Source organism: Xyrauchen texanus, chromosome 8, assembly GCF_025860055.1.
Source record: "Xyrauchen texanus isolate HMW12.3.18 chromosome 8, RBS_HiC_50CHRs, whole genome shotgun sequence".
Taxonomy (NCBI): domain Eukaryota; kingdom Metazoa; phylum Chordata; class Actinopteri; order Cypriniformes; family Catostomidae; genus Xyrauchen; species Xyrauchen texanus.
This window is the reverse complement of record NC_068283.1, coordinates 12,071,750-12,085,059: the sequence shown is the minus strand read 5'-3', so window position 1 is coordinate 12,085,059 and position 13,310 is coordinate 12,071,750. Positions and strand designations below refer to the sequence as shown.

The following is a 13,310-nucleotide window of genomic DNA, read 5'->3' as shown; positions in this document are numbered from 1 at the left end:
ATTTGCTTTAAGAGAATTTATCTTAAATATAAGTGTATTGTGTTTATACACACTTGTATTTGTTCACTTTATTATACTTCTGTGAGTGCAGTAAAGACAAAATATACTTATTTTCAAGATCAATTCTCTAAAAGCAAGTATAAATATCTATATGCTGCTTCTCAGGTGAATGCATCTTTTTTTAAAGGGTTTTTAGATATTTTAAAATATTTGTATTTTTAATATTACATTCAACATTCTCAGTATAGCTAAAATAAATGTGCATTGTTTTAAATTAGTTTTAGATATTTTTAGCCAAAACAAATAATACAAATATTTTGTTGCAGTGTATAATGAGGTGAAGACTACCCTATGTCACCTTTCTGTTCACTTCAAACCATCTTTAACTCACACGAAAAACGAACTCTCTCGTATTAATAAAGCTGTGTATTGCCAATTTTCTTCATGATAAGAAATGCACAGTGGCACATATATTATGATTCAATAAGTTGTGAGACATCACATTATAATCTAGCTGCAGCAAGCGTGAACGCTTGATACGAGCATCCCGCGACAGAGTGTGCATCAGCCGGTGCAGTTTCATTCTCTCTCCCTCAGATCGGGACATTCACACAACTCGTAGAACTCACTCACTCACGAGGCGCTGACTACATAGAGAAATGCCAGTTTCAGAGTTTGTAGTTATTTACACAATCTGCTTCCTTATATTTGAACTTTAATAAAGCTATAACACATTAAATATAACTGCATTTAAGATGTAACACTGGGGTGTTTCCTTTAAAGAGCTCCACTTATTCCACAACGCTTCTGTATTTATTTATTTTGTGTTTTTGTATAATTCCCTCTTACTTTGTGATCTACATCACCTGAAGCTGTTTGGGAAGTTTAGAGTGCATCTGGACTGTGAGCTGTGTAATTCTTCCTCAGTCAGGCGCGAACTGCAGTGCTGTTCTCGTGCAGCATCATTTGTTTAATGTGATCTTGTTACGTTAAATGAGATCACACGACTATTCGACAATGACATTATTTTTATGTTGTTGATAACGTCGACAAATCATTTCAGCCCTAGTAATATGTCATTCTGAACCCAGCCATTTCTTGCCATCTCCCTGCTCACTGATGCTGTGTGAGGCTATGGAAGTGATAAGGTAAGGCAGGCGTTGATGTGTGGTTATGATGACGGTCAGATGCAAATGTCTACCACAATATGGTATGAGTGACATCACAATGTAGAGGAAGTAGAGAACGAGTAATTTTGGCAGCTTGTTTTCAACAAATGCTCTTTTTGCAGTGAGGAGGAAGTTTTGAGTTCTAAAACTTAAAGTATGCTTTTATAGTACAATGAACTCTTACATATCAAAAGTCCAGGAAAATGTAATTCTCATGTCATGACCCCTTTAAAGGAGTCATATCATGAAGAATCTAATTTTACTTAATGTTTTGGGGATTAAAGAGCTCAATGTACTCTGAATACTGTAAGCTTGAGAACTCAAAATGTTTCTAAATTATATTGACACCAGCCTGCAAAAACGATTCGTTCTGCACTTTTGAAAATTATAACATAATAGAAATGAACGACTGCCGCACATCAAGACATCCACTATTTACAAATCATTTTACCCGCCCTGTCACACTATCTGTAGTAATAGTGAGGTAAAAGGAGAGATACTGTTATTACAGTTGTCATCTAACTATAAACCATTGTTGTAGTTGTGGCCATAAGCATGTACATGCCATATGATTACTTTTTCCCAGGGCTATTTGGGTATAACGACTTCTAAGGATCAATATTTGCATATACCCTCCGTGTTAGTTTTTTAAAATAGCAGTAAACGCACCTATTCATGACACGCCATTACATTTTACTGCATATGTCAGAGCTCGTTCTGGAAGAGAGAGAGTGAGAGAGAGAGAGAAATTCTTCCTGGTCATTGTATTAAAGTGTTTTAAACGCTGAACGTGTTTTTGCATCCTTCCGCAATGTTTTTCAATCTAAAGCAGTGTCTCTTGCAGGAACGCCTGTAAATATGGGTCTTTCCTACAATTATTTGACATTAAAATCCCCATTACAAGTGTCACGATCCCCTGTTGTCTGCCCCGTGTTTCACTTGTCAATTGTCATGCACTACAATACCCATGATTCCCGGCCCTCATCACTCTCTCATTGTTTTCACCTGTTTGTCATTTAGTCTCATTACCTTGTCATTTAGTCTCAAACCCTGTTTGTTTTCCATTCCCTTGTCGATCGTTGCTTGTTTGTAGATGTCTGGATGCTGTTGTTTTTGCCCATGTTAGAAGTTGTTGTTTTACCTTGTTTTCCCAGTTTGTGTACCCTTGATGTTTTCATGTTTTTGGTTTCTGTTTTCCCTTCGTGGCCAGTAGCCTCGACCGTCCCAGAGCCAGCGCCAGTAGCCTCGACCGTCCAAGAGCCAGCGCATCTCGAGCCTCCCAGGGCTCTGCCTCTCGAGCCTCCCAGGGCTCCGCCTCTCGAGCCACCCAAGCCTTCCAGGGCTCCGCCTCTCGAGCCTTCCAGGGCTCCGCCTCTCGAGCCTCCCAGGGCTCCCTCTCAAGCCTCCCAGGGCTCCGCCTTTCGAGCCTCCCAAGCCTTCCAGGGCTCCGCCTCTCGAGCCTCCCAAGCCTTCCAGGGTTCCACCTCTCGAGCCTCCCAGGGCTCCGCCTCTCGAGCCTCCCAGGGCTCCGCCTCTTGAGCCTTCCTCGGCTCCACCCCTCGAGCCTTCCTTGGCTTCAATCAAAGAGCCTCCCAGGGCTCCGCCTTTCCAGCCTTCCTCGGCACCGCCTCCAGAGCCTCCCACAGCACCGCCTCCAGAGCCTCCCTCAGCTCCGCCTCCTGAGCCTCCCACAACTCCGCCTCCTGAGCCTCCCTCGGCTCTGCCTCCAGAGCCTTCCAGGTCTCCACCTCTAGAGCCTCCTACGGCGCCACCTCCCTCGGCTCCGCCTCCAGAGCCTTCCAGGTCTCCGCCTCTAGAGCCTCCTACGGCGCCACCTCCCTTGGCTCCGCCTCCAGAGCCCTCCAGGGCTCTGCCTCTAGAGCCTTCCACAGTGCCACCTCCCTCGGCTCCGCCTCCCGAACCTTCCAGGGCTCCACCTCCCTCAGCTCTGCCTCCTGAGCCTTCTACGACGTCGCCTAGTGAGCAGTCCACGGCTCCGCTACCAGGAACTTCCATGGCTCCGCCTACCTCGGCTCCGCCCTCGGAGTTCCCCATGGCTGTGGTCCTGAGACCGACTCCCAGGCCTCCCTAACCAGTCCTTGTCTCGTGGCCGCCTCCCAGGCCTCCTGAACCTGTCCTTGCCCTGTGGCCAGCTCCCAGGCCACCTAAACCTGTCCCTGTCCTGTGGCCGCCTCCCAGGCCTCCTGAACCTGTCCTTGCCCTGTGGCCAGCTCCCAGGCCTCCTGAACCTGTCCCTGTCCGGTGGCCGCCTCCCAGGCCACCTGACCCAGTCCCCGTCTTGTGGCCTTCTTGGACTGCCTGTCTGCCCCTTGTGCCCCCATGGACTGCCTGCCTGCCCTCTGTGCCTCCATGGACTGCCTGTCTGCCCCTTGTGCCTTCGTGGACTGCCTGCTTGCCCCTTGTGCCTTCGTGGACTGCCTGCTTGCCCTCTGTGCCCCCTTGGGCTGCCTGTCTGCCCCTTTGTGCCCCTTGGACTGTCTCTTTGCCCCTTGTGCCCCCCTTGGACTATCTGTTTGTCCTTTGTGCCCCCCCTCACTCCTTGGACGATTTTAGTTTTTTTGGGTATTTTTTTTATTTTTATTTTTTCTTAGGAGCGTCTGGAAGCCGCTCCTTTGAGGGGGGGGTTATGTCACGATCCCCTGTTGTCTGCCCCGTGTTTCACTTGTCAATTGTCATGCACTACAATCCCCATGATTCCCGGCCCTCATCACTCTCTCATTGTTTTCACCTGTTTGTCATTTAGTCTCATTACCTTGTGTATTTAAACCCTGTTTGTTTTCCATTCCCTTGTCGACCGTTGCTTGTTTGTAGATGTCTGGATGCTGTTGTTTTTGCCCATGTTAGAAGTTGTTGTTTTGCCTTGTTTTCCCAGTTTGTGTACCCCAGTGCTTTAAGTGGCCCAAAAGAGGTGCCGGTACTCTATTATTATGTTTTTTTTGGGGGGGGGTTTTCTGACTCCCCTCCTCCCCTGAGGTAACAACAACTATATTGAAGGGGTTTTATATACAGCAGTCAACAGACGACCTTATACAAAATAATAAATCCTTTTATTAGTTTGTGGATTTGCTTGAGCTAGAAAGAGCTTCTGAACGTAAATAAAATGTGCAAAAGGGTATTGAAAATTTTTTAACAAAATGTATATAAAATAAATTATAAAACATAATAACATAATAACCATAGAACAGTAGAACATAAACATGTCTTGAAGATGGTTCATTTCTTTACCCCTGAAAAATATACAAAAGCAGATTCAGCTAAATACAATCACAGTACACCAAATGAAAAATGAGAAATACTGTACAAATCATTAGTGTCACACACTACAACCCAACTTTTGATTTCTGCTCATCAGCCACTTGTAATTTGTGGAGAAATACCGGACTTGTGCTTGAGGCCAACATTCTGGCCACTCATGCTCGCTAACGCGGCTGTTGTCATCGGTAGAAGTGGTGTCACTCTCGTCCTCCTCGCCACATGTGAGAACCTCATCGACAGCGGCACAAGTGCTGCTTTCATTAACTTGCGTCTGACCTGCAGCGATATCATTCTGGCTTGGTGGGGTGTCAGCCAGCGAGTCCTCTGATTCTGACCTAGTTCTTTTCTTACTCAGAGTCTGAAGCCAGGTGAGCATATTAAATGTTCAATGTATTTGTATTTTATTTGCATTTATGGTTGCAGGTTTCACACACCCACCGTTGTGTTGACACTGACAGCGCCGCGGCAAAAGCGACGCATGCGCTTTTCACTTGTAAAACTCAAGGGTGTATGGGTAATGTAGTCTCTGCTCTCGGTGGGACAAATTAGTCAGCGTGCATTGTGAAGGGCGCTCTGAAAAGCGGCAGCGCAGCCAAATGATTAAAACAGATGTGCAAATGAGCGTACCGGTACGCTAAAAGCACGTTCTGGGCGCACGGAGAGGTGGCGGTACGCTCAAGAGCTATATTTGGAAGTGGCGGTACTGAGTACCGTCCCGTACCGGCCCACTTAAAGCACTGGTGTACCCTTGATGTTTTCGTGTTTTTGGTTTCTGTTTTCCCATCGTGGATATTTCCTTTGTTCCTGTTTTGTCTGTTTTCACTTTGTTTAATAAAAACCCGCGTCTAGATCCTCACTCCTCCTCTGCCTCCTCCTACAATCGTAACAAAAAGTGTGTGTGGTATTTATATTGTTTAATTTCACTCGATTACAATTTTGATAGGCTTGTTAAAAAGAATAAAATACTTTTTTTTAATGTTACACACTTCTGTGGGCTTAAAAGTTACATTTTAAATAATTGAAATACTTTTCAATTGCACTGTGTCACCTCCTCATGTCCCAAAATCTGCACAACAAACATCTTTGACAAAAATAATTGGATTTCTATTTTTCCCCCCACATACAGTTAAGAGTTTAGTGTTGCATTCTCTCACTAACATGTATTCATTTGTGGTAAATGTGTCATTTCAACACTGAAAGTGGAGGTTTTTGTGTGTCCCTTGATTTATTGCGCACCCTGTTATGTCATGGAACTCATAATAAAATTATAGAAAGGACATGACTTATAATTATGGTCTGTGAGAAATTCAGTATTCAGGAAATTCAGAAATTCAGGAAAAGTACAACCTTTGCAAAACAATTTGCTCAGAGGATATCGAGGATACAGAGGACAGTGAAAGGTGTATGTCGATATGAAAGATGATGAAAAGCAATGATTTTGCTAAATTATTTCAACTTCTGTAATTTATTTCAATAATATGAATTTGTTATATATGACAGTCAACTAATGACTCACCCTTTGTGGTTTATTTTAATTATTAATTAATTAATTAACTATTTAATTAATTAATATTATGTGATACCATGCATTAATAAATCATATATGTCATTTATACAGTAAGTGATGCAGGTTTATTCACTAATGTTTATTCACCATTACAAAAGAAAAAGAGCATTTGCAGTCGTTCATTGCATAATTGTTTAAGTTTGGCTTCTTCCGTATTTTCTTTCCCACATGAATGCACGACATGTTGTATTAACGAATGCCCGAGACTGTATGTAAATGTCCTCTGTTATGATTGGTTAACTTTACTGCAAGTTAAAAAAACAATGGTTATTTACTCACAGGTTTCAGATTTAATGTCGGCTCTGAAATAAATTGCAATAGTGGGGTTGCCCAAAGCATAATACTTCATTCAGGAACATGTGAATAATGACTTTAAAACAAATAATATATAAAAAAATATGTGTTTAGATTTGTTATAGGTGTAGGCATGCTGTCACGATTCACTGTTGTCTGCCCTGTGTTTTGCCTCTGTCATCTGTTCCCTTGGACTACACTTCCCATAATTCCCTGCCTTCATCACTGCCAGCTGTCTTCCATTCTCCTCACCTGTGTTTTAAAGACTAATAAGTAAATAAAACACAGGTGAGGACAATGGAAGACAGCTGGCAGTGATGAAGGCAGGGAATTATGAAATTCCATGTGTCTCTTATCATCATCGATTCAGTTGGCATGCTTTCATTTTTGCTTTAAAACTTTTTGAGGTGTTTTCTTTCAAAAACTCTTTTGAACATTTCTCTTAATTTTCTCTTTAAACTATCATAACTGAAATCTGTTTTCACGACGCTAAACCACCCCCAGTTTATGATGCGTTGCCGACTGTATCTATTCCATGGATGCAGAAACTTTGCATATTGCACACAGTATACTGTAGATACACCATACTGCAGAAGTAACACAAGTAGTATGAGAGTATGCTATTCTGAAAACATCGGAAACAATCAAAATCATGAGACGTTACTATACATAATATACATTTTTCTGTAGTTTTGCTATGCCTAGCATCATGTCATCAGATAGATTCAACTTGCTGGCACGCCAAAGTGATTTCTGATTTGTGAGTTAATCATTTTTAAGTCAATAAATAGGCCAGAAAGGTTCACAAATCAGTCTGAATGATTAATTAGCAAACTGGTCTGAATCAAAATGATTTTTACAAACATGTATCCAAATCCAAATGATTGGAAAGTTCATTGTTAAAAAGAGTGCAAACACTGAAAATAAGTGGTGATTCCTTTAAGACTTCCTTCACTGGGAATCTGTGAGAGTATAGAGTAGTTTTTGCAATTGATTTTTTTTTTAAGAATCTTATTTTGGGATTTTAGTCATTAATCAATGTATAATTGTCCTGCCTGGAGGGCCAGGTTCTCTATATGATTGTGCAAGCTCTCAAGTGGGCGGGATTTTGCAAAGAAATGGCCAATAATTGAAACGGTGATGTAACTCATTTATTTTAGCTTTGACAGTCCTAGCTTTTGACTGTTGTTATTTTTAAGTATAACTAAAACAGTTCTGAGAAAACACCATAAAACAAAAGAGTTTGTGATTTCCCATGCTTGTAAAGTTGACACTGATGTCAACATAGAACATCAACTTTTTTTTCCAAAAGATCAATATTTTATCTCAGCTCTGGTTTCCTGTGTACTTTTACAATGCAGGTAAGACTGTTGTGTTTAGCGAACGGTTGAATGTGAGGGGAGAACCTGATGAAAGAGTGAGAGATCAGATGTTAAAGCATCAGCTAAACTGATGTCCATTATGAAAGTCGGGGGACCAGGAGAGATTTCACAAAAAGCGATGTGCATTCCAACATGATGGTTCATCCATCCAGGCTGTTACCATGGAGATGCAGGAGTGGGTTGGAAAAATGCCTTCAAAATGCACTGAACATGTTGCTGATGTGTCTTTGCATTTTTGGCGTTGTGTATACCTGCTACAGTCCTCTTGGGTGACATGGGCTCTGTTCGCATTAAAAGTGGAAAGCAGCTGTGTCTTTTTCTTTTCAGATTGCATTGACCTTACAATCTTCATGACCCCTGTCAGACGTCATGTGTGGAAAATGGTGTCCACAGCCACTTGTGTCAGCATATTAGCAAAAACGAGACTTCCTGCATTTCAGGACACATGGTCATTGTGGTGAAGTGTTTTGTTTTGCTGATCAGGATGTTTAGGGTTACCATATCCTCTTTATTTTTTCATAAACATGCTTTTAAATATAGGCAGTCATGGGTTGCTTTTTAGTCCAGAATACATAGTGTATTTGAGCTTGCTAGTGCTTGGCCCCCATAGCATAAAGAATGAATGATTACTAATAGTGTTTGTCAAATATCCTGACCTGCAGTTTTAGCCATACTCTACGGTACATAATGGTCCGCATTCATACGCATGTATTTGTGCATAAAACCTGTGCTTACATTTTCACATCATATATTATTGAAAAAAGTTGCACATTAATATAAGTCACGCCTGGTCAAAATCATGTTGTCACTTGTGTATAGTCACTGACAAACAGACAGATGTGTAATCAAAGTCCATTTCAAGGCAAGTCAGTCCATTCGGTGGCCATCTTGGGAACGCTCCCTCACAGCTGTTTTTCTATTGATACAAGCATAAAAGTACACCTCCTATCTACTAACATAGAAAGACCGAAATCTCCAAAATGGTTGATCAAGAACACATTTCAAATCAGCAGTTAAATCTGACAACAATGGTATTGTAAATTGTGCATCTTTAGCTCAGATGACGCTAAAAAAATGCTTTTTTTTCAGGCCGGTTCAGCTAAAGCATGTGCCCATTCTCAAGTTGATTGACAGGTGATGTCTGTATCTAAAAGGTGCTTTTTTACCTGTAAGGTGGGACTTCCATTTCTTCGTCCGCCATATTTGATGTTCTAATTTATTCCCATTTATTTTTAATCAAGTGCTCCGTCTTGGGCTAAATCAGTGGTTCTCAACCTTTTTGACTCTAAGGCCCCCTCCTGTTGTCAAAGAAAATATTCAAAGTCCCCTCATGTAGGCCAAGATATTTCCTCTGGTACTTCTGTAGTAATGATGACAAAGCTGCTTGTTTTCAAAGTTAGTTAACATAAACTTTGAATGTGAATAGGTTAAAATACATAATCGTGATTCATTTTGTGATTCCAGAAGTTGTTAAAGGGAGTTGATGAATTAAAATGAGAAATTATATGTCAGTTTACATGTTGAACATATATTTTTACTGGATTTTAGCACTTTAAGATTATAGCAAATTAAGATTATTATATCATAGTTAATTAACTTATTTTAAACACATTTTAAGTCATCTTGATGCCACTTTTGAAGTTTGCTGAGGCCCCTTTGTAGGCCCTGAAATGTAGGTCAAACATTTTAAATCAGGAGTCACCGACTTCCCTTTAGCTGTTCATCATGTCAGGTCGCTCTGTGCAGATTACCTCAAGATCTATGCATTGTATTTGGGCTCGTTTTAATTGGGAGCATCTGCTTTAAGTAATTGTTTTTCATATTTTGTTTGTTTCATGAAAAAAAAAAATCCACATCTGTGTTTAACATATGGTTACTTTTTAGTCTACGAGTGAAACAATATGCATGTTGTATTTTATTAATTTTCGTAAATGACAGTTGATCAAGAATATTTCTACATTTGTAACCTCACTGACTGAATGTTTTTACTGATGAAACATCATTTTGTGGGGATGTGAGAAGTTGCGATTTACAGCAGCCTTAAACCCAAAGTGTACATCGATCAAACAGGCAAATCTCGTTATCAGCGAGAGTGCTCGAGCATTGAACGCATGCAGCCCGATTTTTCTAACCGCGCGTCTTTGAATGCGCAGAATGCACATGCTCCTGAAATTATTTGCACTAATTAGCGTGTCCACAAGGTGGCAAAGTTCTCATTTGAGTCATATTTGTCACAAAGAAGAGCTAGAAGAATATGTAATCGACTCTTAACAACAGGAGACAAATATAGAAATGACAACAGTGGATGTGCATGTCAAGAGTGCGTCTGTAAGGAGGTCATGAGATACCTGCATTTGAATAATTAGAATCGGAAGGAATATAAAGACATCTTTATGGGTCCAGTAAATTGTCCAGTATCACATAGCAGTTGTAGCGTGCATGCCTCAAACATCTATGTATGCGCACACATTCTGAGTATATTTTGAAACACTCGTGTTCGACTGTACGTGTTATATATCTGTTATTGTGGATGGAATATATATACTGGTTGCATAAAATACTGAAAAAGACTATGAGAGGACAAATGCTCAACATGTGTCTCTGTGTAAGCGCTTTTTCACATTGGCCCTAAATCTCAGAAAATGTGACACCTGCACTGCAGTGCCCTTGTCACCCGTAATGGCACTGTGAGAAAAGGCCTAAATGCTGCTAGCCTGAGTCCCATAGCTTCTGCATTCTTTCATTACCATACACCCAAGCAAACTGCTAAGAGTAAACCTGAAAGTGGGTAGTTGAAGCTTAACATGAGGTGAAAATGTGGTGTTTTATTTTTATTTTTCAAATTATGGTCCTGCAGTGTGATAAATACATTTTTAAAAGTCTAATATTTCTTGCATAGTTATTTGCAAGAATTATGTTTCAAATGGTTTTAGATTAGATAAATCATGTCGCACTGCAAGTTGTTAATGCCAATCAAACTTGCCACACATTTCCCGGCTCTTATATCTCACTTCATTAACTGTTAAAATTGTGCAATTTAAATACATTTTGATTAACAAGTGAGTCATCTCATAAGGCTTGTTGATGTAGATCTTTTAACCTTACATTGTCAGACTAAATTCATCATGTGGATTGCGTTTCAGTGATTCACTGCAAAAAGAAAAGTAGATTTAGCTTCCATTAGGACTCGTTTTATCATCTCACTGCATGGGCAACTGATCTGCTCAAATATAATGTTCAAATTGCTGACAGCAGCCGCATGCTGCTTTACAGTTATGAAACATTAAGATAGCCTGGCTTATTCTCTTATTAACTGCTAATGGCTCATGATAATCTATCCCTTCATACAAAAATAAGGATGAGCTATTTCTGCTATATAAATACACTCACCTAAAGGATTATTAGGAACACCTGTTCAATTTCTCATTAATGCAATTATCTAATCAACCAATCACATGGCAGTTGCTTCAATGCATTTAGGGGTGTGGTCCTGGTCAAGACAATCTCCTGAACTCCAAACTGAATGTCAGAATGGGAAAGAAAGGTGATTTAAGCAATTTTGAGCGTGGCATGGTTGTTGGTGCCAGACGGGCCGGTCTGAGTATTTCACAATCTGCTCAGTTACTGGGATTTTCACGCACAACCATTTCTAGGGTTTACAAAGAATGGTGTGAAAAGGGAAAAACATCCAGTATCGCGGCAGTCCTGTGGGCTGAAAATGCCTTGTTGATGCTAGAGGTCAGAGGAGAATGGGCCGAATGATTCAAGCTGATAGAAGAGCAACTTTGCCTGAAATAACCACTCGTTACAACCGAGGTATGCAGCAAAGCATTTGTGAAGCCACAACACGCACAACCTTGAGGCGGATGGGCTACAACAGCAGAAGACCCCACCGGGTACCACTCATCTCCACTACAAATAGGAAAAAGAGGCTACAATTTGCAAGAGCTCACCAAAATTGGACAGTTGAAGACTGGAAAAATGTTGCCTGGTCTGATGAGTCTCGATTTCTGTTGAGACATTCAGATGGTAGAGTCAGAATTTGGCGTAAACAGAATGAGAACATGGATCCATCATGCCTTGTTACCACTGTGCAGGCTGGTGGTGGTGGTGTAATGGTGTGGGGGATGTTTTCTTGGCACACTTTAGGCCCCTTAGTGCCAATTGGGCATCGTTTAAATGCCACGGCCTACCTGAGCATTGTTTCTGACCATGTCCATCCCTTTATGGCCACCATGTACCCATCCTCTGATGGCTACTTCCAGCAGGATAATGCACCATGTCACAAAGCTCAAATCATTTCAAATTGGTTTCTTGAACATGACAATGAGTTCACTGTACTAAAATGGCCCCCACAGTCACCAGATCTCAACCCAATAGAGCATCTTTGGGATGTGGTGGAAAGGGAGCTTCGTGCCCTGGATGTGCATCCCACAAATCTCCATCAACTGCAAGATGCTATCCTATCAATATGGGCCAACATTTCTAAAGAATGCTTTCAGCACCTTGTTGAATCAATGCCACGTAGAATTAAGGCAGTTCTGAAGGCGAAAGGGGGTCAAACACAGTATTAGTATGGTGTTCCTAATAATCCTTTAGGTGAGTGTATATGTTTGGATTTGGAGTAGAATGCTATTAGGGTCATTTCAAGCCATAAACTATTTAAGCGGAAACTTAGGACCCCCAAGGCACCGGGGGCCCTGGAGGGTTTTCAACATCCATTTCTTGACTTAAAGGGATAGTTCACCCAAAAATGTAAAATTCTCTTATCATTTACTCACTGATGACAACTAAATGGCACTTAAATGCAACATAATGAGGTCATGTGACAAATGGAGTGAGGTCATGTGACAACAATGTAATACAACGCTGTTTAAAATTCTGTTTTATTCTATTCTATTTTAAAAAAAATAGTAGGCCGCAAAAAGTACATACTTCACAGCATTCAGCCAGTAGTAAGCTTGTATTCTTTTGGAACATACTGTAGGCAAAGAGGAAAATGTGTAATCTTTTCTCTGCAATTGTTGTCTTTTGTGCTCAGGTGTTTATTTGAAATGCTCATTTCAAGCAAATCTGCCTTTATTTTCCTTAAATGTTTTAAGAGACCTTTCATTCAGTAATGTTTGAGGTTTGGAGTCCAGTAACAGCATTTGATACTATTTGTCTGTCTGTGCTCTGCAGGTGGCTCCCCACTGAGTGAACTGTCATGGCCGTCCTCTCTTGCAGTAGTGGCTGTCTCCTTCTCGGGTCTTTTCACATTCGTCTTCCTCATGCTGGCCTGCCTGTGCTGCAAGAAGGGTGACATCAGCTTCAAGGTGAGCGCTCATTCCTCATTAGTCTTTTCATCCATCAAAACATCCTTCCAAATTAGAGGAAGATGAGAAAATAATCCCTTCTTCTACACCTCATCCTAGTTTTTTTTTAATAGGCTCATCACTCATTTTACTGTGTTTTTACCACAACCTATTATCAACGTGGATTGATGTCATCTTTTTTTTTTTTCCTCAGAAGTATGTCATGTCATTCAGCCTGTTAAATTTAATCTGTCCATCTTACACATGTACCCAGAGGAACATTTTATTGTTCAGAATTTGTTCTTTCTTAGCTCAGAATGTAATTTCT

At 40.9% G+C, this 13,310-nt stretch overlaps 1 protein-coding gene across 1 annotated transcript in view; it reads left to right on the top strand.

Annotated features, from left to right (window-relative positions):
- LOC127647911 (serine/threonine-protein kinase LMTK1-like) overlaps positions 1–13,310 on the top strand; it is a 61,448-nt gene that overhangs the window by 20,145 nt on the left and 27,993 nt on the right. Inside the window, exon 2 of the mRNA XM_052132437.1 lies at positions 12,870–13,003. Within this exon, the coding sequence (XP_051988397.1) occupies positions 12,870–13,003 (134 nt within the window). The remainder of the gene's footprint in view (positions 1–12,869; positions 13,004–13,310) is intronic.